Here is a 25056-nt window from a genome sequence, read left to right as displayed (position 1 = left end):
GTGTGGACTTTGGTTGACTTGCTCAATGATCGGCAAGCCATAGAAAATAAATGGATCTTCAAGAGGAAGACGAACGCTGATAGTAGTGTTACTATCTACAAAGCTAGACTTGTCGAAAAAGGTTTTTGACAAAGTTCAAGGTGTTGACTACGATGAGATTTTCTCACTCGTAGCGATGCTTAAGTCTGTCTGTATCATGTTAGCAAGCCGCATTTTATGAAATCTGGCAAATGGATAACAAAACTGCACTCCTTAATGGATTTCTTAAAGAAGAGTTGTATATGATGCAACCAGAAGGTTTTGTTGATCCTAAAGGCGCTAACAAAGTGTGCAAAGCTCCAGCGATCCATCTATGGACTGGTGCAAGCATCTCGGAGTTGGAATATACGCTTTGATGAGTTGATCAAAGCATATAGTTTTATACAAACTTGCGGTGAAGCCTGTATTTACAAGAAAGCGAGTGGGAGCACTACAACCTTTCTGATAAGTATATGTGAGTGACATATTGTTGATCGGAAATGATGTAGAATTTTCTGGAAAGCATAAAGGAGTATTTGAAAGAAGTTTTTCAAAGAAAGACCTCGATGAAGCTGCTTACATGTTGAGCATCAAGATCTATAGAGATAGATCAAGACGCTTGATAAGTTTTTTCAATGAGTACATACCTTGACAAATTTTTGAAGTAGTTCAAAATGGAACAATCAAAGGAGTTCTTGCCTATATTGCAAGGTGTGAAATTGAGTAAGACTCAAAGCCCGACCACGGCAGAAGATAGAAAGAGAATGTAAGTCATTCCCTATGCCTCAGCCATAGGTTCTATAAAGTATGTCATGTTGTGTACCAGATCTATTGTATACCCTACACTGAGTTTGGTAAGGGAGTACAATAGTGATCTAGGAGTAGATCACTGGACAGCGGTCAAAATTATCCTTAGTGGAATAAGGATATGTTTCTCGATTATGGAGGTGACAAAAGGTTCGTCGTAAAGGGTTACGTCGATGCAAGTTTTGACACTGATCCAGATGACTCTAAGTCTCTAGCTGGATACATATTGAAAGTGGGAGCAATCAGCTAGAGTAGCTCCGTGCAGAGTATTGTAGACATAGAAATTTGCAAAATACATACGGCTCTGAATGTGGCAGACCCGTTGACTAAATTTATCTCACAAGCAAAACATGATCACACCTTATTACTCTTGGGTGTTAATCACTTAGCGATGTGAACTAGATTATTGACTCTAATAAACCCTTTGAGTGTTGGCCACATGGCGATGTGAACTATGGATATTAATCACATGGTGGTGTGAACCATTGGTGTTAAATCACATAGCAATGTGAACTAGATTATTGACTCTAGTGCAAGTGAGAGACTGAAGGAAATATGCCCTAGAGGCAATAATAAAATTGTTATTTATATTTCCTTATATCATGATAAATATTTATTATTCATGCTAGAATTGTATTAACCAGAAACTTAGTACATGTGTGAATACATAGACAAACAGAGTGTCACTAGTATGCCTCTACTTGACTAGCTCGTTGAATCAAAGATGGTTAAGTTTCCTAGCCATAGACATGAGTTGTCATTTGATTAACGGGATCACATCATTAGAGAATGATGTGATTGACTTGACCCATTCCATTAGCTTAACACTTGATCGTTTAGTATGTTGCTATTGCTTTCTTCATGACTTATACATGTTCCAATAACTATGAGATTATGCAACTCCCGAATACCGGAGGAACACCTTGTGTGCTATCAAACGTCACAACGTAACTGGGTGATTATAAAGATGTTCTACAGGTGTCTCCGAAGGTGTTTGTTGGGTTGGCATAGATCGAGATTAGGATTTGTCACTCCGGGTATCGGAGAGGTATCTCTGGGCCCTCTCAGTAATGCACATCACTATAAGCCTTGCAGGCAATGTAACTAATGAGTTGGTTGCGGGATGATGCATTACGGAACGAGTAAGAGACTTGCCGGTAACGAGATTGAACTAGGTATTGAGATACCGATGATCGAATCTCGAGCAAGTAACATACCGATGACAAAGGGAACAACGTATGTTGTTATGCGGTTCGACCGATAAAGATCTTCGTAAAATATGTAGGAACCAATATGAGCATCCAGGTTCCGCTATTGGTTATTGACTAGAGTCTCGGTCATGTCTACATAGTTCTCGAACCCGTAGGGTCCGCACGCTTAACGTTCGGTGACGATCGGTAATACGAGTTTATGTGTTTTGATGTATAGAAGGTAGTTCGGAGTACCGGATATGATCACGGACATGACGAGGAGTCTCGAAATGGTCGAGACATAAAGATCGATATATTGGATGACTATGTTTGGACTTCGGAAGGGTTCCGAGAGAGTTTGGACGAATACCGGAGTACCGGGGGGTTACCGGAACCCCTCGGGGAGTGTAATGGGCTCATGGGCCTTGGTGGAGAGAGGAAGGGGCGGCCAGGGCAGGCCGCGCCCCCTCCCCCTCTAGTCCGAATTGGACTAGGAAGGGGGCAGCGCCCCCCCTTTTTCCTTCCCCCTCTCTCCTCCTTCCTTCCCTCCTACTCCTACTCTTGGAAGGGGTGGAATCCTACTCCCGGTGGGAGTAGGACTCCCCTTGGGGCGCGCCTAGGAGGCCGGCCTCCTCCCCCTCCTCCACTCCTTTATATACGGGGGAGGGGGCACCCCATAGACACACAAGTTGATCATTGATCTCTTAGCCGTGTGCGGTGCCCCCCTCCACCATAATCCACCTAGGTCATATCGTAGCTGTGCTTAGGCGAAGCCCTGCGTTGGTAGCTTCATCATCATTGTCATCACGCTGTCGTGCTGAGGGAACTCTCCCTCGAAGCTCTACTGGATCGTGAGTTCGTGGGACGTCACCGAGCTGAACGTGTGCAGATCGCGGAGGTGTCGTACGTTCGTTACTAGGATTGGTCGATCGTGAAGACGTATGACTACATCAACCGCGTTGTCATAATGCTTCCGCTTACGGTCTACGAGGGTACGTAGACGATACTCTCCCCTCTCGTTGCTATGCATCACCATGATCTTGCATGTGCGTAGGAATTTTTTTGAAATTACTACGTTCCCCAAAAGTTAAATGTTAGGCCTGTTGTAGTTAGCACACCTTTCTAGTTGTTTTGCTTTACTAGAGTGCTTAAACCTGCACACTGAAGCTATTTTTTGGAGATTATTTTGTCTGCCATGTATAATTTTGGTTGTTGTTTAGCCTGTTGTGCTTAACATGCTTCTCGATGTACCTACACAGGACAATTTTGGGAATGACTGCTGTTTTCCATCGAGTTTAGTTTCATCCCATGGCATATATCTGCTCACTGTTCAGGATAACGGTAGCTGGTACCATATAGGCCGACGGCTGATAAGGGACTAATCGGTGAATCGGACTTTTAACTGAATATATCTGCAACCTATTTTTCGTTGGGTTAACTAGGGCCATATGTAATATATCTGAGGCTACATAGCAACATGCACTGTACTTAATGTCTAAATATGCAATCCTAGGCTACATAGCAACAAGGAAAAGTGTTACATTAATGTTCTAATGATGTCTAGATATACGTAGAAGAGCAGCAGCAGCAGCAACAACAACAAAGCCCTGTTTGGATACTCAACTTAGCTAGAGGTTAGAGTTAATTTCTAGTTCATGACTAACCCTGAACTAACTCCATCCAAAGAGTTGTTTGGATGGCAGGGTTAGATTGACAATGAATGCACTAGGAGAACTAGCTCCAATTAGCACCTCTTGGGCTGGATAGTTTTTTTGGGTGGGTTATAGATGCAACTAGCTCAAACTAGCCCTCATGTTTAGATATACTTTAGGGCTATTTGAGCCCGAACTAGCTCAAACTAACTGTAACCCATGGATACAGCAGCAGTTAATCAACCGATAATTTGTAAGAATGCACTAAACTCCTTCCGGCCCATAATATAAGATGTTAATTCATCTAATATGTGAGCTATTTGGATGTTATAAGATACTCCCTCCGTTCCTAAAATTTGTCTTTTTTAGAGATTTGAAATGGACTACCACATACGGATGTATATAAACATATTATAAAAGAGTGTTGTACTACATCATTGTGCAATTATTGTTTAGCTTCTAATATTAACTTGGTGCTTTTAGGTACATATGTCATTGGTAAAGATCCGCGCTTCGATCCTTTCTGTGTATGGGGCAATGAGATATCGATGAACCAGCATCAAGTGAGGAAGCTGATAAAGATTGTTAGTAAAATGGGTCCAAAGATGGTAATTAAACTATTTGTTTACACTTTATCCAAGACAACAATGAACTACAGGATGGTAAGTAAGAACTCTGCAACCTTCTTTTTACTGCCCATAATGAGTTGTGTTAGATGACAATGTCTGATCTTTTTCCTTTGCAGTGGTTGCCAAAGCAGTTACTCAAGATTACCTCTCAAACTACATGATTGGTGGGCATGCAAAGGTTAAAGTATTTCTACCAGAACACGATGATTATCTAGATGTTTTCATGAAGACCGTGAAGGATGGGCGGTCGGCCATCACAAGGGGTTGGACTAGAGTCGTGCGTGCCTTCTGCATGGAGGAGGGCACAATATGGGCATTCCGCTTCACCTTGTTCAGCAACCAGAATATATTTCGCCTCTTTCTTTACCGTCTTTAATAGTACAAGTATACAACCGTGGTTCATCATTCTTTATTTGGTTCTTATGTAATTCTTGAACATATGTACCTATATGAATCAAATAATGCATTGGTTGTTTGAACCTGATGGATATGAATAAAGCTGTAGCATACATTCAAATTCAAATTCAAATCCGGTACAATTTGAAAAAACAGCAATTAAATTACGGTGAAATTACGCTCTCCAGGTTGTTACGGCACACACGGTTGGTAAAACACAAACGTTTGCGATATGCACCATAATCCGAGACGGTTCACAGAAAGGAAACGTGTGCAAGCATGCACACGGTTGCCGTTTGCAAAGCGTGTGCGATGTCAGACAATATCACAAACGGTGCGGGCAAACTAAACGTTTGTGTTAGTTGCCTTATCGTACACGATTCGCAACCATGAACTGTTTCTGATGAAGTATGCATTAAACGTTGCACCACAGAATAGCGTGTGCGATAGTTGTCGTGTACGACGATGTTACGACGGTCCGACGTTTCGTAATCATGTCCGACACTCGTACGACGATTATCCAATCTTCTTAACGGTGAACCGTTTGGGATGGGCCGCGCATCGTAAACGTAGCACCACAGAATACTGACTGCGATGGCAATACGAGCAGAAATGAGTAGGAGTATTGTAGGGGCCCTATCCTCGACGGTTTCTGGGTCGTGTGGGAAGGACCCCCCTATCGCCCACACTCACTTCGCGACGGTTCCAAATGTCATCACGGAAAGGGGTTAAAAACTGTTTGTTTAGGACCGATGTGTACCAGTGATATTTGTGTTGTTTGATCCTATCTTGCAAGTTATATGCACATATTACGTGTTATGATCCGCATACCCAAGGTGACAATAATTGTGATTCTTTTCAGTGATTACCGTGGTTTGAGGAGTTCATGTATTCACTATGTGTTAATGCTTTGTTCCGGTTCTCTATTAAAAGGAGGCCTTAATACCCTTTGTTTCCTTATGGACCCCGCTGCCACGGGAGGGTAGGACAAAAGATGTCATGCAACTTCTTATCACAAGCACGTATAACTATATACGGAATACATGCCTACATTATATTGATGAATTGGAGCTAGTTCTGTGTCGCCCTAAGTTATAACTGTTACATGATGAATGCCATCCAACATAATTATCCATTGCCGATCCAATGCCTACGAGCTATTAGAATTGCTACAAAACTATCACTGCTACTGTTACCGTTACTGTTGCTATCGTTGCTACCGCTATCAAACTATCATACTACTGTGCTACTAATCACTCTGTTGCAGATATTTAGTTCTTTAGGTGTGGTTGAATTGATAACTCAACTGCTAATAATTACAAATATTCTTTGGCTCCCCCTGTGTTGAATCAATAATTTGGGTTGAATACTCTACACTCAAAAACTGTTGCGATCCGTTATACTTGTTGGTTATCAGCGTTGTCGGGCCATAGACGTGGAGGACGGAGCGATGGAGCATGACCTCCATCTGCTGCTCGTACTCCTCGTCAGTCACGACGTGCGCCTCGTCCTACATCGCCGGCTGCTGCTATGGCGGCTGGTCCTCCTCGTCGCCAGTGGAGATGACGATCTCCTCCTTCGTCGAGGAGTCGGTCGCCGATGAGGATGACGGCCCCGGAGTGCGAGGGCGGCGTCGCCACGAACCTCTGGAGCCCGTTCCGGAGTCGTCGCCTGCCGGCGCCGAGGCCCATGACTTGCCCATCGCCGAGTTGTAGAGGAAGAGGGGGAGTGAGGATGGAGTTGCGGAGTGATGCAGTGAGTGCAATGTGTGTGGCACCGGAGCACAACTTATATAGCCTTGGCCAGGCCATGCGAACGGATGGTTAGCCGTTTCAGTGTGGCACAATGGTTGGAGTTGGTTCCTCGGGAAGCTGCGCCCGCATTGAAGCGGCGACTCCTGAGAGGCCGCGTTGGTCAGCACCGCCCTCCCGTCCGGTCACATCACGCGGCACCAATGTCGGCCGTCTCTAGGCTGGAATTGATGCGACACGAGAAACAAGGCATGCTTCGGACAAAAAGCACGGAAAAGGCGGATGGGGTTGTTTGGTGGGCTATGTTAGTCAAATGCGGGCGTGGCAACGATCTGGACTCCCGCAAAGCACCTTAGTTTGTCTTCGGTTTGCTGAAAAAGTGCATCAGGACCCCTGAATGGACCGATGCAGGACCCCATTGGATGCAAAAATGGACCGCTCGGTCCGGACGGTTGCAGGGACGAAGCTAGAAAAAATGGGCACTGGTGTCAAGCTTTGTTCACTCTAGCGTAAACTATAGCAGCGCAACATACATAATGTTGGAGTGTGCCATATAGAGAGAGAAAATATACAATGATTCAATAATAATATTATTACATTAAAAAAGTCATACCGAGTATAGGCTGAGCAAAGTCATAAAGCCAAAGGTTAACTTAAAGCACTTCATGTTGTTACTTTCTGAAAAGGATGAACAAAAGAAAATATCACAACAATGTTACGAAAAAATAATACAAAAAATAAATATCATTAAGCAAAAATATAAAGTGACATGAGGCTCACATTTTATAACCTCCTTTCTCAATCTTCCATCTTATTAAATAGATCAATCACATCATGGTTTGTAATAGTAGAAAATATATCTTTCCCCGCTTAGCAAATCAATCACTCATTCAGGAACTCGACACCCATTTTGTTGCGCAAAACACTTTTGACAGTATTCATTGCTGAAAAGCATCTCTCCACTGACGTTGTGGCAACCGTCAAAATTTGCACGAACTTTAGAAGTTGATACACCAAAGGAAAAACAAGATGCTTCCTAGTGCCCACCAACACTTTAGCAAGATCATCCATGACATCCAAATTGGCAAATCTTTGGTACGCTCGGAAATTGTCAATGTAAATCCAAAGTTCCTGGACAAGATAAATCAATTGTGTTGAACTGAAATCATCAGGATAGAACTCAGCTAACTTTAATAAATTCTTCAAGTTAAAAACAGTAGATGAGTTTTTTGGGTTGAAAGAAGCCATGTGAATAAGCAATGAATACTTTACTTCATGAATCTTTCATTGAACTCCCTAAGTTGCTATTTGGTAATTATGGAGGTTTGTTTTATTGGGTCTTTTTTGTTGTGTACATTGGTTCTTAGAGCCTATAAGGTCCTCTAGTTAAATATATCCGTCTGATCTCATGTTACTTCTTAGGATTCTTAGTGTACTGTGATATTCTTTTTGGATCAGCTGGATCAGGAGGGATATCATCCAAATTTATTTTTGTTGGAATAGTAGTACTAACGCTTGATACATGACTATGATCTTGTCTAAGTCTAAGTGACCTTGAAGTCCCTGCTGCAACTAAATGTAGTGGTCGTTTCCACAAAAATCTGTCCATAACCTCCTAGTCGTACATGAATCAAGGGAGAGAACAGCAAAATTTCTAATTATTCAGTTACGAAATCTAGTCTAAAGGCTGACAGCGTGTTTGGTAACGACAGGGAGAGGGCATGGGAGTTTAGCGATGGGAATTTGCCAAGGGATTATACATGGGAAGTTGATTTGAAGTCCCATTTCTCTATTTGGCATGTGGAGGCAATTAAAGGTGGGAATTTAAGAGATAATTAACTGCCCCTATTTAGTTGGTGGGATTAGGCAGAGAAATAACCAACTTTCAACATGAAAGGCCACCCCTCACCACGTCCCAACCAACAAAACGTTTTTTCTCTCTGTCAATTCCCAATCCCAGGTTAAATTACCAGGGTCCCCCTAGGGAAGATATTTGAAGGAGTTGGACCTCTTAACTCCCCTTCCCCTTCCCTTTTTAATTCCCATGTCCCTGAGTCAATCAAAGGACTTAAAGTGCCACTTACCTTAAACTCCCATTCCCTGTCTTCAACTCCCCCCAACCAAACACGCTGTGAAGGTAATACACATGCGTATCGCGAGGCATACCTAGGAAGAGTCGATCTAGACTTGGTGGATTAGCACCAGATTATGCCGCAACAATCGGCTGACCGACGTCCACAGATTAGATCAAAATCCCTTTGCTTCGTTGGCTCGTCTCTCTATAATTCCACCAGGCGGCACCTGCAAGGAATTATCACATCGGAAGAGGTTTGGGGAATTAGGGATTGAGAGGAGGCGACGAGACGAAGAGGGAGGAACTCGTGCGCATACAAGCGTATCTGCGTATAGGAAATTAAGGAATAAGGAACGACTGCTTTTGGGTTGTGTGGGACGACCGCATATCTTTTTAGTGACTGTGGGCTTCCACGGTTGGGCTGGAATTAGCTTGTGCTTTGGGCTTCTTCGGCTGGGCTGGGGTCAATCATTTTTTTGGGCTGGGGTCAAAGACAAATCCTATTAACAATATTACTTCAGGTTACGATCGGCACTGGTGTCAATTGACACCAGCCCTTACACGGGAGCTCCGTCCCTGGACGGTTGTGGGCGTTTGAGGGTCAGATGACCTAAACACCCATGTTCTTTGCCTTATATTATTACTAGCAAATATGCCCGTGCGTTGCAACGGAAGACAAAAAATTATGGTTAACCAAATAAGTATGACTCAATGTCCTGATATATGAGCGTACTCTATTTTAACACAGTGGCTCATCATGTTGCCATTTTTTTCTCACCCTAGACGATGATGGTCGCGATGTCCACGTGATCACAATGCATTCGACGCGGTAAATCTCAAGGCTACGAGTTTGCTGGTGCATGCCACACTTGTCATTATATTGCGCAAGGGAACATTTAAAAACTTTAAAAACAAATCTCATTAACCACGAACTACTCCCAACGCCAAGACATATAAAGACTTCCAAAAAACTAATCAAATCCTAGACATAAAATACTTTTGAATCAGTGAACAGTTTTTCGAATCGACAAACATTTTTTTGACATTTTTTATTTTCTCAAAAAAAATCATGTACAATAGTTTTGTTTACATAAAAATTTAAATTATGAACCGGTTTTGAATTCATTAACATTTTTTGACTCAGCAAACATTTTTTGAATCCATTAACTTTTTAAAAAAATTGGGGAACAAATTTTAAAAAACAAATTTTTATTTTTATTTTTGTGAACATTTTCTAGAATGCGATGGACATTTTTTTTGATTCCCGAATATGTTTTGAATACATGATCATTTTTTCAAAATCATGAACATGATTTTATTTCCCGACCATGTTTTCCAAATTGTGATTTTTAAAAAAAATTGTGAACAGTTTTACAAGACCACCAACATTTTTTGAATGTGCAAAATATTTATGATTTTCTAAACGTTTTTAATTCACATATGATTTCTAAAAAAAATGAAAACTCACAACTTTTAGAATATTAAAATCCCGAATTCATTTAAATGGCCGATGTCCTTATTGGCGATAGCAAATAATTACCATCAGGCTAATGAGAAGATGATGAATACTACTGTAGAAAAATGGAGGATACCAGAACCCAGGTTTGTCAAACTAAATGTTGATGCTGCCTTTTATGTTGATGAAGGTTTAGGTGCTACAGCAACTGTGATTAGGGATGAGAAGGGAACATTCCTAGCGGCGCAGTGCAAATTTATACCCCATGCAGCTAATGTAGTTACCACCGAGGCCCTTGCGATGAGAGATGGATTGGCTTTTGCAAATTCACTTGGTTTCCCCCGGATTGAAGTAGAATCGGACTCCACGATGGTGATAGAATCATGTGATGGCCAAGCTAGATGGTGGGATGAAGCAGCAGCTATTTTTGCCGAGTGTGTGGATCTCTCTTCATTGATCGGGAAGGTCAAATTTCAGTACTGCCCACGTTCTTGTAACCAAGCGGCGCATGTGCTAGCTAACTACGGTTATTGTAATAAGATTTCTCTTAGTTGGACGGATGAGCCTCCGAGCTTTCTCGTTTCGAAACTTGTGGACAATGTAATCCCTATTTTCAATCAATAAAGCTAGCCATGATGGCCTTCCCTAAAAAAAATCCCGAATTCATTTAAAGAAGAAAGAAAACAGAATGAGAAAAGAAAAGACAAAAATGTAAAAAAACTAGGGAGTAAAGGCACGCACATGGGCCAGCCCATGAACGCATACATGGGTAGGACATGCGTGAGAAAAGAAAGATACAAATTGTGAAGGCTGCCTTTTATGTTGATGAAGGTTTAGGTGCTACAGCAGCTGTGATTAGGGATGAGAAGGGAACATTCCTAGCGGCGCAGTGCAAATTTATACCCCATGCAGCTAATGTAGTTATCACCGAGGCCCTTGCGATGAGAGATGGATTGGCTTTTGCAAATTCACTTGGTTTCCCCCGGATTGAAGCAGAACCGGACTCCACGATGGTGATAGAATCATGTGATGGCCAAGCTAGATGGTGGGATGAAGCAGCAGCTATTTTTGCCGAGTGTGTGGATCTCTCTTCATTGATCGGGAAGGTCAAATTTTAGTACTGCCCACGTTCTTGTAACCAAGCGGCGCATGTGCTAGCTAACTACGGTTATTGTAATAAGATTTCTCTTAGTTGGACGGATGAGCCTTCGAGCTTTCTCGTTTCGAAACTTGTGGACGATGTAATCCCTATTTTCAATCAATAAAGCTAGCCATGATGGCCTTCCCAAAAAAAAAATCCCGAATTCATTTAAAGAAGAAAGAAAACAGAATGAGAAAAGAAAAGACAAAACAGAATGAGCCTCCGAGCTTTCTCGTTTCAAAACTTGTGGACGATGTAATCCCTATTTTCAATCAATAAAGCTAGCCATGATGGCCTTTCCTAAAAAAAAATCCCAAATTCATTTAAAAAAGAAAGAAAACAGAATGAGAAAAGAAAAGACAAAAATGTAAAAAACTGGGGAGTAAAGGCACGCACATGGGCCAGCCCATGAACGCATACATGGGTAGGACATGCGTGAGAAAAGAAAGATAAAAATTGTGAAGGCTGGCGATCGAACCCTGATCTCACCGATATTGGAGCACTCGGCCAACCACTCTGCCGCTCATATCTCTATAACGTCTATTCGTCGTGACTATATAAAACAATAAAGGAGGCGGCGATTTTTTATCCGAAAAATTGAATCGTTTTCTCACTTACGGGGTGGCATTGGTGGGTAATCTTTACTAACTTGAAGGGTAATTTTAATGACGGACGACCAGAAGCGATAGCCACTTTATTAGTAGGTAAAGATTAAAAACTAAAAAAAATTGACCAAATAAAGAATTCTGATTTTTCTTTTAGGGGTATTTTTTTGATTTTCCTCTCACATTATCCTTCTTTTTCTCCTCAGGCCCATCTCACGCTGTGACCCGACCTAACCCAACCCAAGCTCCTCCAATCCGACCCAAATGCGCCTCTAAAATCTCTCGTACAGTCCACCACCGGTTTGCCCTAGAGCCGCCGCGCCGTAGGTTACCGTCGCCGCCCACGCCTCCCCTCCGCCTCTGACGCGTATCGCCGCCGCCATCGCCGTGTACGTTCTGCATCCTCGCGTCACTCCGGTCTCCACCCTCTCGATAATCCTGGACGTTGGTCTTTGAGGTATGGGCTTATATTCAACCGGTGATTCCTAATCCCAAGCTGAGCTACACAATACTGGGTGTGCCGGCCTAGATCCGCCCTTTGCCAGGAATGTGAACCATGATCGTGCCGCCGATTGTTGTTTGTAATTCCAGACCTCCACCCACACCCAAACTCCTCCGATCTGATCTCTGCAACAAGCATGGACATGTAGAGCCTTCTGCTCTTTTGTGCTATGTTCTGACCTATATCTCATGTTTCTCTGCAACTAGCTAGTTTGCATATGAAGAATAGCTGGATTTGATCTAGTTTCTCGTCCAGTTGACATGCTTTTCTTTACTCAAGGAAAAAAATGCAGAATAGTGTGGATTATAACTGCTGTTTTGCCAACAGAGGCACGAGCTTGCTTCTTTTTAGGTGGCTAAATGACTTCTCAGATGTAAACAAATCATCACACTTTTGTACCAAATTGGTTTCTCATGGAGGCATGTAGTAGTAGTAATTACCACTTTAACCAACAGCATAGCAGAGGAGTGCAGCGCTGCTGCTCTTTTGAGGTTGTACTTGAGGTCTTTGGTGTGCTATCCATGAGCTTGGAAAATTCGGTTTAGAAAAGGTAGAAAAGCTCCTACTTGTCACAACTGGCTGATAAGTGTAATTGAGCTATTTGTGGCACCAGTTATGTGTTTCAAAGTAGCTCATACATTATTATTATTATTATTATTATTATTATTATGTTGTTACATATTATTATTATGCTAGTTTATAGACGGTAACAAAACTGAGTGAGGATATGGTATAATGAGATTTCAAAAAATTGAGCTAGAAATGCATGTGTATGGGTAATCTCACCTTCTCATAGTAAAGAGGTGATCATGGCAACCAACCAATTCTCATCCTTCGAATCCAATCAAACAACAAAAGGTGGTTATCCAACCAAGTCAACCCCACCCAACCAAACAACAAAGGTGGCTATCCTTTACCAGGTGGCTGGGGACATCCTCAGCCAACCCAGCCTTGCCTCGAACCAAACGACACCTTACTGAATGTGTAGTAGCTTCGATGTGCAAAATTCAGTGCCTTTGCATATATTTTCAGTTGCATTCACAGATTCGCTAAATAACATATTTTCTCTTTCCCTGTTTTGGTGGTGATTACTGTAGGCTGAGTAGATATTCTCTTAGCCAATGGCGAGGGAATCAAGTCCTGAGATAGATGATGAACTTTTCAATGAAGTTTATGGGAAAGCCTACAGCGGTCCAGTTGCAGCTGCTGCAAATAGCGTGATACCTAAAGCAAATGATGAGAAGAAGCCCCTGACCTGTGAGAAGTCAGATGATGAAGATGAGCCCAGAGATCCCAATGCTGTCCCTACTGACTTCACTAGTAGAGAGGCTAGGGTTTGGGAGGCTAAAGCTAAGGCTACAGAAAGGAACTGGAAGAAGAGGAAGGAAGAAGAAATGATCTGTAAAATATGTGGAGAATCAGGTCATTTCACTCAGGTACTCCTTTCTCTGCCGAAACTAAAACTGGCATTTATTCTGATTACTTGATTGATATAAATACACAATGGACTACTGCACTTTGTTTTCTCCTTGCAGTGTGCTTGGATTTGTAGTTACACTCTTTACTGGACATAGTGAACTTAAACAACAATAATCTTTCCTGACATCACCTGTAAAGAACTGCCAGGCTTATCAATAGTCTTGCTTTATCCTTTGTGACCTGCAGCACCTAATTTTAGGAAAATATGCTTCAACCTTTTTTCAATCAAACAGCATTAAAATGTGATCATTTTTTTAGTGAAATGTAGTTCCATGACTATTTTTTTGGAATTGGTGTCTCCTCCATTTTGTCTTAATTGAAAGTATTGAACTTAATTTCGTAGTAATGGTCTTGTACTTCTGCAAAGTCTGGAAGGAAATCTTCAATTTTCTCGTTTAACCCAGCTAATTTGGTCCTGATGGATACAAAATTACAAATTCAATCCTGCATCAACAGCATTCATATTGTGTACACTGGCACCAACAGCTGTGCAAAGGTCTGCAGCCACACAGGCGTGCAAGCATGGGAATCGAGGAAGAATAGAAGGGTTACTTCAAGAGTCAGTTAGGAATAGAACCCAGAAGAATTAAGGAGTCAGTTAGTATTGACAAATAGTTAGTTATCGAGTCCTTGTACGGAAGCTAACATCCTTATATAAGAATGCCCTGTAACCCCATCACAGGTTTATGGATAGCAATGGGATAAAAAGGTTTCTGTTTTCTTAAGTCTTACCTCAGTTGATTCCCTTCATCACCCACTCTACTTCCAAGTTGTTGCAGCCCAACCTCTGTTCTGTCGATGTTTACCTCAGCTTTGTACTCCCTCCGTTCCTAAATATTTGTCTTTCTAGAGATTTCAACAAGTGACTACATAGTACATACGGAGCAAAATGAGTGAATCTACACTCTAAAATATGTCTATATACATCCGTATGTGATAGTCCATTTGAAATCTCTAAAAGACAAATATTTAGGAACGGAGGGAGTACTATCTTAACAACAATGCATAACATAAATAGCTGTTACAAAGCGGTGCATAACACAAACCGGTGGTATCATCCGTCTAATTTTATTCTGATGGATAAGTTCTAGACTTGTCATTCCTCATTCTTCCATTTGATGTTATATTTTATCGGAATCACATTAGTGCAAATGATCAACCATATCGACACTAACAGCGACACTGACGTTGTATGCACATTGCTTATACACATTTATTCTCTAAATAGCTTCTTGCAAAACTATTACTGTTTACTATGTCCGCCAAATGGAAGTTTTGAGACATACTCTATATTTTTCCATCAATGTTATCATAGAAGTGTTAAAGACTTGTCCTTTAGTTTTACATATCCATCTTATCTTTCTTAATAGGGTTGTCCATCCACACTTGGAGCAAATAGGAGAAATGCAGATTTCTTTGAAAGAGTTCCAGCAAGAGATAAACAAGTCAGGGATCTTTTCACTGAGAGGACAATAAATCAGATTGAGAAGGATGTGGGCTGTAAAATCAGAATGGATGAGAAGTTCCTGTTTGTCAGTGGGAAAGATAGGTTAGTGCTAGCCAAAGGTGTAGATGCTGTGCATAAACTCATCCAGGAAAGTAAGGGTAAACATAGTTCAAGCAGCCCAAAACGGGATCGTTCTAGATCTCCTGTGCGAAAATCAGTCGATTTTCGTCCCAGGCATTCTGATTCCCAATGGTCCCATAGCCCAAGAAATGTGTCACGCTCTCAAAGTAAAGGTCACTATAATGAAAGGCCTGTAGATGGTCGCTTGCATGATGATATTCCCAAGTATCCGAAAGGATCTCCACAAGGTAGGGCATCCAAGCACACTGATCTTACAATTTGTTTGTCTGGGCAAATATTATGAGCCAGACATTTTAGACAACTCGAGCAAAAGAAATGCATTTGGTCCCTTTTTGTTGTTTATCATCACGCTACAGTAACTTGTATGGTCCTTTTTGCAGCCAGAGGTAAGTTCTAGCTTTAAGTGCCCGAATACGATAAAGTGATGTCTATCTGGTTATGATCAGACAAATTATCTTGAATACAACAAATTCCACGGTGAAAGATTTTAGACTTCTTTGGGTTGGCTGGCCTTGAATACATGTATTGTATCTGCCATTATTCCTCCTTTCACCTTATAATAAAGTCTACTTAGGTATCTTAGTCATCTGGAACTAAAATCTATATCTTGCATGTTCTTCCTTTTGCTGAAGCTTATACCAACTATGGAGCAAAAGACCATCCAGTCCAATCAAAATCTCCATTTCGACCCTCTTATCTTGATGAACCCCTTAGATCACATGGTGGGAATAGCCAATATGCTGCCGCACATATGCCCAATAACTGCAGCACTGAGAGACATGGAACAGATGCCCATCTAGACCTTAAGTTTGACCTCCCTTCCTATCCACAAACTTTGGAAGAGCTTGAAATTGAGTTCAAAAGAGAAGCAATGGAATTAGCTAGAGCCCGTGACCAGGAGGAGGATGAAGAGAACTCTAAGCATCGCGAGGTAAATTTCTTTTTGGTATAGTATACTGCTTGAAATTTTTCTCTGTTAATAAATAAATTTGAAATTTTCTGTTATATTGTCGGATTATTAATTCTAACACTGTGCCCTAGCCTTGTTTTACCAAGTTAAATGAATTTCAGATAAATTTGTATAACCATCCCACATAAAAGTATTAGAAAGTATGTAGCACAATAAACCACTTTACCCCAACTATGTGAATATGAAAACAAAATCCTCCAGATCTTTTTCTTCTTCAAAGTGTTGTTTTACATTTCTTGGTCTAAAAGCTGGTCTTTAGTAACTTCATGTAAACGTAGATTAAATACCAACCAAATGTCTCCGAATTTTGGGTTCTGGTATCGCAATGCCTTACTGCATCCGGCCTTTAAGTTGGAAAATATCCGCGCGTAGCCGCGTACCAAATTTTACTTGGTTATTCTAGCTGTACATGCCTTCTTATGTTAACAACTTACTTTGAATTGGATGAGCAGTTGGTTTCAGTAAAAAAAAAGTAGAGTTAATATGAGCCCACTGAGTGTTTGAGGTCCCAATATACTTGTTCCCAGCATCTTGGAGGACTGCACTTAAGATGGTGCATATCCACCACTAGTTTTATTCAGGAAAAAAAACACTCTCATGACATCATTTGCCTGCCTTATTAGAATTATGTAGTAACAGTTATTTTCTTTACCAAAGGGCAAGACAACTTACAGAACTTGCGAGGACTAATAATTTACTCCCTCTGTCCCAAATTACTCGTCGCAGAAATGGATGTATCTAGAACTGAAATACATCTAGATACATCCATACCTGCGACAAGTAATTCGGGACGGAGGGAGTTTTTCTTTTGTTTGTTTTGTAAGTTGTAACACACTAATTGTTCTATCTCCATTCAATTCTCAAATGTTTAATCAAACGCTAGTGGCTGGTGCAAAGTAATATGATATTTGTATCCATTATTCACAATAAAATTTTGGTCATATGCTAGAAATGGGGTTTGTTGTAAAGGGCGACCAGCATAACCAGTAATTATGCCTATTCAAGTTTCAACCTTGCAGTACAGTTGTCTTGTAGTGTTTTACCTTTTATGTTGAACTGGCTTGCTACTTGACTGTGGTGTTTACTAATGAAATTCTTCTTTCTAATACAGTCACTTAGAGAAATGAGGGAGAACCACATGAAGAGTGTGTCGGTCACGAGGAGTATGCAAGCAAGGAAGTGGGATGAATTTCTTAAACAAAGTTTTAAAAGGCAACAGCAAGCTCAGCAGACCTCATACGCCCAAACTGGGTATAGTGATTTTGATCAGAGAACTGCACATTATGCTGCTACTGTTCCACCAATTGATTCAAAGAACACATATCCATATGCTACTGATAACTATTCTGCTCCAAGGCGTCATGCTGCTTATGGCGAGTTTCAGCATGACAGACATGACGATTTAGGGAGGACCTATGGGCGATATTAGCCTGTGGAATGGCGGTGAGTTAACACTCGTTTTAGTCTTTTTATCTTAGCTGTGCAATTCAAATGTATTTAGACATAGCCTTCACATAGTTCAAGAAACTGGCACAAAGGTAAGGCGGTGTTCCAGGTAAGTTAGGTAAGGCGGTTAAAGGGTCGCGACTACGTTACAACAATAGACACGGACTTGGTAACCTTCATCTTATTAGGAGGTGTTGACCCAATGTTCCCTCCATTTTTTTGAGTACCTAAGAGCGGTTCCTGAATTTTCAGGGCGCCTTTGTGAGGAATCTGAGTCAATGGTGTGCTACTTCTTAGCGCCTATTTTCTGTTATGTAGTTTCAGTCTTTCAGAAGGTAAGAATCTTAGTAAGCAACATTTGTTCCAGTTGCTCATTCTGTTGCAGTCTCCAGTACCATCACAAAGAAGCAGGAACTGTTAAAACGAAATTAAGACATCACATCGGCTGCTTTTCTGTTACTATGTTGAAACTGGTTGATGTTGTGGCTGTTTTGAACAGTATTTAACGTGATATTGGTTATTCATGTTTCTTCTTAATTTTCTGCCACACTGGTAAGCGTATAACGGAATTTGCTCGTATTTTGTTGCTAAATTGGATTGGAAAATTGGCATATCAGATCTGTGGACATTGCAGTTTATTGTATCCTTGTTTCTTATTCTCATCAAGGGTCATATGCAATGCTAGTACCCTTTTGGTGGAGTCATGCTGAGTATCATTTGAACTGCCAAAACGTCTTACATTTAGGAACAGAGGATGCAACTCTTTAGTTGTGAGAAAGTATAAAGTGGGTGACTGTTTGGAACAACTTCTAGCCTACCAAACTCAGTTAGCTGTGCATCATCTTTTCCACTCACTACCACTTTGTAGGATTTGCATTGGAGGGTTGAAGAACTTAATTGCATGCATATATATAAATAGTCCAAGGCATGGTATCCAGGAGAAATTAAGTAACAATAAGTCCGCAATATTTCCTTTTGAGTTTCTATCTTTGCTGCCCAAACTGTGTTAGAGTTGAATATGAGTCCGGCAAGTTTATATGGTACTCGTTTGTTCTGTTCTTGAACAAATGGTGTAGTACTTTTGAGTGATTTTGCCTGGTAACCTGTAAAGATTTGAGCGTCAACTGGCCCAGCTATACCAAGTATTGCCAGGGCTTTGTTTGCAACGTGTATGCTGTTCACTTTTTTTTAGAGAGAGTGTACGCTATTCCCTTGTGTAAAGGGAAGAATGAGATGCTCCTTGAGAAATGCATCACACTCACGCGTCATGCGGCAGTAATATGGTGACAGCTTCTGCTCCTGTTTATAGATCTAGGTTTTGTTGCTATCCTATGATATGAATCTTCAGTGAGTAAGTGATTTCGGCACAAGTTCTAAGCCTTTTGAAAAAGCAACGTTGGATGAAATCTGCCGAAGTGATCCCTAAAGATCTGTGCTTATAACCGCGCGGCAGTCGTGGTTAGCTTTTTCAAGCTGATTATAATTGAATGATTGGATTGCGCTGTCAAAGAAAAAGATTTGTGCTTCTAGCGACGTGTTTTTCTTGGCTGTCACGGTTACATTGACGTTGGTAGTACTGCTGAGGGAAGGAGAGGAAACCTATGTTTTTCTAGGGGGGGGAAACCTATGCTTCTTGTTGCACTTGTTGCATGATTTTGCCTGTAAGTAGCCTGTACAGATTTGAGCGTCAACTGGCACAGCTAAATTGACTCCAAAATGTTTCCAACGTCTATACCAACTTTACATCAAATAGCAAGGGCTTTGTCTACAAAGCGTTTGCTGTACAAATTTCGGCATGTTATGAGATTTATACACCAACGTCTTTATGACGATATAGACGTGTTCGCTGTATAGTTTGGCCAGACGTGTTCGCTGTATAGGTTGGCTAAATCTACTCAAGTTGCCAGGGTTTTGTTTGTGCACAAAACTTTTTCAACTAGATAGACAACAATAACATGATTTTTTTTTCTTTGAGCCGACAACATGATGGTTAGCATAGGGCCTGGCCACGTACCATATTAATGCCCAAATTTACTCAATAGTTGACTAACTTTTGGTATTTGCTTGGGGATAAAAAGGGAGAGAAAAATACCTACACAGCATATAGGATAGTACATTAATAAATACCCACCTGGGTCTAGGGGCATCAATATTGATTTTTTTAAAATTATAGCAAAAAAGTGAAACAATTTTGAAACCTTTTTTGTAACAGGCATGGTCTAGCGTTATACTCACGTGTAAAGCTTCGCGAAGGAATGACTCCTGTGGTCTTCTATGCGAAAAAAGAACAAAATTGGCTCTATATGGAAGTTACTATTGACGTTTTTTGAAATTGCAATTTTGTGCATATTGTCCAAAAAAAACAGAAAGTCATTTCTTTATGAAACTTCATACGTGCATAGAACGCTTGACCACGTGCACTACAAAAATGTTTCTGAATTATTTGATTCTTTTTGCTATTTTTTAAATTAAAAAATGCAAGCGAGTAGGATCATTATAGTGCATATGTATGCTATGGCGAGCAGTGGAGCTAAAATATAGTATTGGCTCAAGATCAGCTCGTCGGATCAAGCTACATAAGACAATAATACTCAGCTCAGTCGATCTTGATCCGGCCCTAAAATCTGAATCGATCCCAAATGGCTCTTGAGCCTCGAGCTGTTTCCATGCGCTGGCTCCATAGGAGGGCTCCCCCAAAACTCATAGGCGAGCCGCTTCATTCTTCCTTTCCCTCCGTGTTATCGTCCGCCAGCCGCGACTTGAGCAATCTCGCCAGATTCGCCAGGAAAGGCGTGTACACGAAGTAGCATGTCGTCGTCCAGCTCATCAGCCCCTGCCATCAACCAAGAGCTCTCGCGACAGATGATCTAGTAGGCGAGATGAATGTAGTAACTAGTAAAAGATGACAGTGGATGTTGCTACTTACGGTGCCAAACAGCTGGACGTCGGCATTGGGATAGCTCCAGCATTCGAGCAATCTGCAGCAGCAGCAGCGATCGATGTTTGCAGGCTTAGAGAGTGGGATTGAAGGATGAGCCGAGTAATGATCTGGGTGAAAATTGTACAGAGTGGAGTGGCGGCGCTGTTACCTGACGAGCGGGACCTCGGCGAGAGGGCAGGCGACGCCGACGAGGCAGGCCAGGGCGAAGCCGAGCCAGGAGCTGTCGAGGAAGAGCCACACGAACTCCGCCACGGCGAACAGCACGTACGCCTCCGCGTTGCTCGGCACCCCCGCTCTGTACATCTCCGCGCTCAGCTCGATGAACATGGTGAGGACTCTGCGGACCACAGCAGCCACGAGTCAGAAGGCGCCACGCTGAACATGGACGCGCCGGCGGCAGCGGCGGGGACGTTACATTAGCGACGTCGCCGTGTCGCGGGGGCTGCCGGTGGCCTTGGACCTGGGGGGCGCCCTCTCGTCCAGGAAGAGCTGGAGCAGCCCCACGGTGCAGTAGAACGCTCCGAGCAGGGGCGGCACCTGCGCCGGCGCGGCACGAGCAAACAACACCCGATCAGATCATCGTTGAGGGAAAGGGTCGACGCACTGGACACGCACGCCGCCGTTTACCAGGATGTGGGTGTGGAGGGGGCCCAGGTCGAGGGCGCCGTTTCCGTACACCTGGAGGCCGACGCGGGAGTGGATGCCGTCCAGGAGCGGCCCGAGGAGGAACCCCGAGCCGAAGAGGGCAGCGGAGACGGCCGGCCAGGCGCGCCCTAGGGGCCTACTACCGCCCTCGCTGTTCTGCAGGGCACGGAGAGGTTTGGACGAGGACAGCCGGATGGGTAGCTCGCGGCGGCGCCAGGGGGAGAAGGGACGCGGCGGCGCAGAGGCACCGGCGATGAGCACGGGGAGCATGTTTCTTATCCTGCGGGCTGTGGCAGAACAGGAGTGCAGGACCACAAATGGCGACTGCAAGCCCACCTTTTCCCCCATAGGAAGCCAAAAAAAAGGGCGATGGTAGGCACCGGCCGGCCGGTCCAACTTTTGGCCGTCGGCTGCCAAGCGTCTGATTCTGCGCGCATCAACGGCCGAGATGGCCGCGGCCAGGTCGTCTTCCTCCTTCGGCACGCGCGCGAAAACAGAAAAAACAAGGATCTCCGCGCGTCAGCCGCCTCATGCTCGAGCTTGGCCGCCCAGCGCTCGGCCGCGCTTGCCGGCTACCCCGCGCCGCCCATGCTCGCCCCGGCCACCTGTGCTCGGCACGCTTGCCGGCCACCCCCGCGCCGCCCGTGCTCACCTCGTCCACCTAAGCTCGGGCGCGCTCACCGCGCCAATGCGGAACATACCTTGGATAGTCGCAAAACATGTTCGCCTTCCCTGGTAGCAAATTTCGTTGTCAGTCGTATAGCAAACATAAACAAGGTTGCAACACAAAAAAAGTCGTCATCGTCGCCGCCGGTCGTAGCTCGTCGTTGTAGGTCGCAGCATTTTTGCGTCTAAATGAATGGATGTAGCAAAAATTGTTGCCGGCCGTAGCAATAATCTACTACAGTTGCGGCAAAAAAATCATTACTGTCGTCGCGGGTTGTAGCTCAGCTGTGAATGGATGTAGCAAAAAATGAAAACGGTTATAGCAAAAAGCGACATCGATTGTAGAAAAAACGCAACAGCGATTGTGCATTGCAGCAAAACGTGACGCGGGTTGTAGCAGCATGCGATGCCATTTGTAGCAAATTCCGACGCCTTTTGAAGCATGTAGCAAAAAAGCAGTGTTGCCCCATCCTCGCCGTCCTGCGGTCACCATGCTCGCCATTTCATGGTCCGTCGCAACCTCCCCTTGACACCTGTTGCGGCCTCCTTTCGGACCGTGCGCCTGCATGAACTGTGGCTCATTTGGGAGAGGAGATATGTGTTTTGGGGAAGAAGACGTGTGGAGAGGACGACTCAAGCAGATAAGGCACACACTGTGCGGGTACGTGGCACCACCAAAACATGTGGTTTTTACGTGAGCGACGCACGACCTGAGACGTACGATCTAAACGTCGAGCGACGCGAGCTTGATCGGCCGAGCGTTCCATTGGCCGGTCCCAAGGAAACGTTTCCCAAAGCTATGCATCGGCCGACCGGCACGGGCGCTGTTGGGGAACGCAGTAATTTCGAAAAAATTCCTACGCACACGCAAGATCCATTTAGGTGATGCATAGCAACGAGCGGGAGAGTGTGTCCATGTATCCTCGTAGACCGAAAGCGGAAGCGTTAAGTAACGCGGTTGATGTAGTCGAACGTCTTCGTGATCCAACCGATCAAGTACCGAACGCATGACACCTCCGCGTTTAAGTAATGCGGTTTAAGGTCACATGGTTAAGCCGGCTTACGGTTCAAGGACAAACAATAATGAAGCACGACTAGGTATTAAGCCGGAGCTTGATATTACAAGATTACTAAAAGACTATCGGCGGCTTAAGAAAGGACTAATGTTACCTGGCGGGTTACTATTTTTCAATTAAGCCGCCTATACCAATGTTGAAAGAGCAGATCTACGGATGAAGCAAAATGGCTAAGTGTTTAGAAAAAACAGTTTTCACAGATTGATGCTATAATTTCAGATCTGGCGCACTTCTGTTAATGCAAAAATATTCAGACCTAAAAGTATCAGTGCTCGAGCAGTTAATGGGTACAGATCAATTTTCTAAAATACGGAGGAGATATTCTAAATAGTAAAAGGGATTGCTGAGATTGCCGCGGTACAGGAGGAATACCAAGTTCGAATCACAAATCTTACAGCCAAGAACAAGGACGAGCTTCGATGAACTCCATTGAAACCCTAACAGATCTAGGAGGAGAGGAAGAAGGAGAACTAACCAGGGCTGTTAAGCAGCGGGAGTGCGCAGACGAGATCTGATCCGAACAGGTTGATGCAGCGGCCGTTGTCGGAGCAGAGGCGAGGGTCGACGGCGGCGGCAGAGCTCGAGCGCTACGGTGTCGCAAGGTGGAAGACAAGACGAAGAGGCACAGGGGGGGGAGTGAAAGAAACCCCCGGCCCTATTTATAAGGCCAATGGATAAATGACAAGCGCGGGAATCGAGGAGGCCAAAAACGGATACGTGACAGTGCAGACGCCTCGATTTTCAGAGATTCATTAAAAATGAGGAGATACATTAAAGATTTTGGTTTTGTGTAAAATAAATGACAGATGACGTCACAGCAGGTTACCATGATTCCAGAGGATGACGTCATGGCGAGTTACCAGTTTTCGCGAAGGTAATGAAGAAGGAATTTTTTCTAAGTGTTGAAGATTGATGTGAATAAGTTCAAATCAACCTGGGGCCTAATATTGGGGATATAGCTACTGAGTTAACCTGCCCAGGAGGGGCCGGGTTATACTCCTGGCGACTCACAACACAAAGCCCATGAAGGAATCGAAGATGGCGGTTCATGAGGATGACTTATGAAGAGCCCAAGGCCCAAAGGCGGCTTAAGGCCCGTAGGTGTAAACCGCCAAATGTGTGTGACTTGTATTATAAGGCAATTGTAATTAAGTCACCGGACCGGACACGTTTATGAGTCGACCGGGACTCTGTAAGCCACCGGGCGTCAACCTGAGTATATAAAGGGACGACCCGGCGGCGAGTTAGGGGACAGATAACAAATCGAGAACTAGGTCAAGCGTAATCGCTCCCTGGTAATCGAAACCTAAGCAATTCCACCTCCAACTGGATTAGGCCTTTACCTTCACCGCAAGGGGTCGAACCAGTATAAACCCCCGTGTCCTTTGTCCCCGTTTAACCCCTCTAAGCTAACCTAGTGCGATGGCTCCACGACTAAGTCCTCACACTAGGACATCTAACGTGACAATTCCATGACAAGTCCCTTTGCAGTACAAGCACTCAGTCTCAGGCTTAGGTCCAGACTTGGGCTTCTTCACTTGAGCAGCAACTTGCTTGCCGTTCTTCTTGAAGTTCCCCTTCTTCCCTTTACCTTTTTTCTTGAAACTGGTGGTCTTGTTGACCATCAACACATGATGCTCCTTTTTGATTTCTACCTCCGCAGCCTTTAGCATCGCGAAGAGCTCGGGAATTGTCTTATCCATCCCTTGCATATTATAGTTCATCACGAAGCTCTTGTAGCTTGGTGGTAGTGATTGAAGAACTCTGTCAATGACACTATCAACTGGAAGATTAACTCCCAGCTGAGTCAAGTGATTATGATACCCAGACATTTTGAGTATATGTTCACTGACAGAACTATTCTCCTCCATTTTACAACTGTAGAACTTATTGGAGACTTCATATCTCTCAATTCGGGCATTTGCTTGAAATATTAACTTCAACTCCTGGAACATCTCATATGCTCCATGACGTTCAAAACGTCGTTGAAGTCCCGGTTCTAAGCCGTAAAGCATGGCACACCG

At 43.3% G+C, this 25056-nt stretch overlaps 2 protein-coding genes and 1 long non-coding RNA gene across 5 annotated transcripts; 1 reads left to right on the top strand and 2 right to left on the bottom strand.

Annotated features, from left to right (window-relative positions):
* Positions 1-7005: 7005 nt before the first annotated feature.
* LOC123074419 (uncharacterized) lies at positions 7006-8837 on the bottom strand. Its single transcript, XR_006435956.1, has 3 exons — positions 8610-8837; positions 7224-7574; positions 7006-7121 (listed from the first exon to the last, which is right to left on the bottom strand). It is a non-coding gene; the product is annotated as an uncharacterized lncRNA (long non-coding RNA).
* A 3098-nt stretch (positions 8838-11935) lies between these two features.
* On the top strand, positions 11936-18241 carry LOC123078028 (uncharacterized). Of its 3 annotated transcripts, none has more exons than XM_044500412.1 (7): positions 11936-12176; positions 13319-13657; positions 15071-15515; positions 15669-15674; positions 15921-16219; positions 17370-17701; positions 17957-18241. In XM_044500412.1, exons 2-6 carry the CDS (start codon positions 13343-13345, stop codon positions 17685-17687), a joined length of 1383 nt encoding a protein of 460 aa, XP_044356347.1. In that variant the 5' UTR covers positions 11936-12176; positions 13319-13342; the 3' UTR covers positions 17688-17701; positions 17957-18241. The 3 variants fall into 3 exon arrangements, with proteins under 3 accessions (XP_044356347.1, XP_044356349.1, XP_044356348.1); XM_044500413.1 differs by having other exon boundaries at positions 11967-12108; XM_044500414.1 differs by lacking the exon at positions 15669-15674.
* Positions 18242-20141: 1900 nt separating this feature from the next.
* Positions 20142-21865, bottom strand: LOC123078029 (uncharacterized). Its single transcript, XM_044500415.1, has 5 exons — positions 21273-21865; positions 21061-21182; positions 20794-20982; positions 20631-20682; positions 20142-20537 (listed from the first exon to the last, which is right to left on the bottom strand). The coding sequence occupies exons 1-5, from the start codon at positions 21636-21638 to the stop codon at positions 20421-20423; spliced, it is 846 nt and encodes a 281-aa protein (XP_044356350.1). The 5' UTR covers positions 21639-21865; the 3' UTR covers positions 20142-20420.
* Positions 21866-25056: the final 3191 nt, after the last annotated feature.

The sequence above is a fragment of the Triticum aestivum genome, chromosome 3D (assembly GCF_018294505.1).
Source record: "Triticum aestivum cultivar Chinese Spring chromosome 3D, IWGSC CS RefSeq v2.1, whole genome shotgun sequence".
NCBI lineage: Eukaryota > Viridiplantae > Streptophyta > Magnoliopsida > Poales > Poaceae > Triticum > Triticum aestivum.
Note: the sequence above shows the minus strand (reverse complement) of the source record. Positions and strands in the feature narration are given on the sequence as shown.

Bases quoted from the DNA above. Each gene is read 5' to 3' on its own strand.
- LOC123078028 (XM_044500412.1), top strand. From the start codon at position 13,343: ATGGCGAGGGAATCAAGTCCTGAGATAGATGATGAACTTTTCAATGAA. The intron at 13,658-15,070 runs GTACTCCTTTCT...CTTTCTTAATAG, and splicing joins AATCAGGTCATTTCACTCAG to GGTTGTCCATCCACACTTGG. The intron at 16,220-17,369 runs GTAAATTTCTTT...TTTCTAATACAG, and splicing joins AGAACTCTAAGCATCGCGAG to TCACTTAGAGAAATGAGGGA.
- LOC123078029 (XM_044500415.1), bottom strand. From the start codon at position 21,638: ATGGGGGAAAAGGTGGGCTTGCAGTCGCCATTTGTGGTCCTGCACTCC. The intron at 20,983-21,060 runs GTAACGTCCCCG...TGTGGTCCGCAG, and splicing joins GACACGGCGACGTCGCTAAT to AGTCCTCACCATGTTCATCG. The intron at 20,683-20,793 runs GTAACAGCGCCG...CTGCTGCTGCAG, and splicing joins GCCGAGGTCCCGCTCGTCAG to ATTGCTCGAATGCTGGAGCT.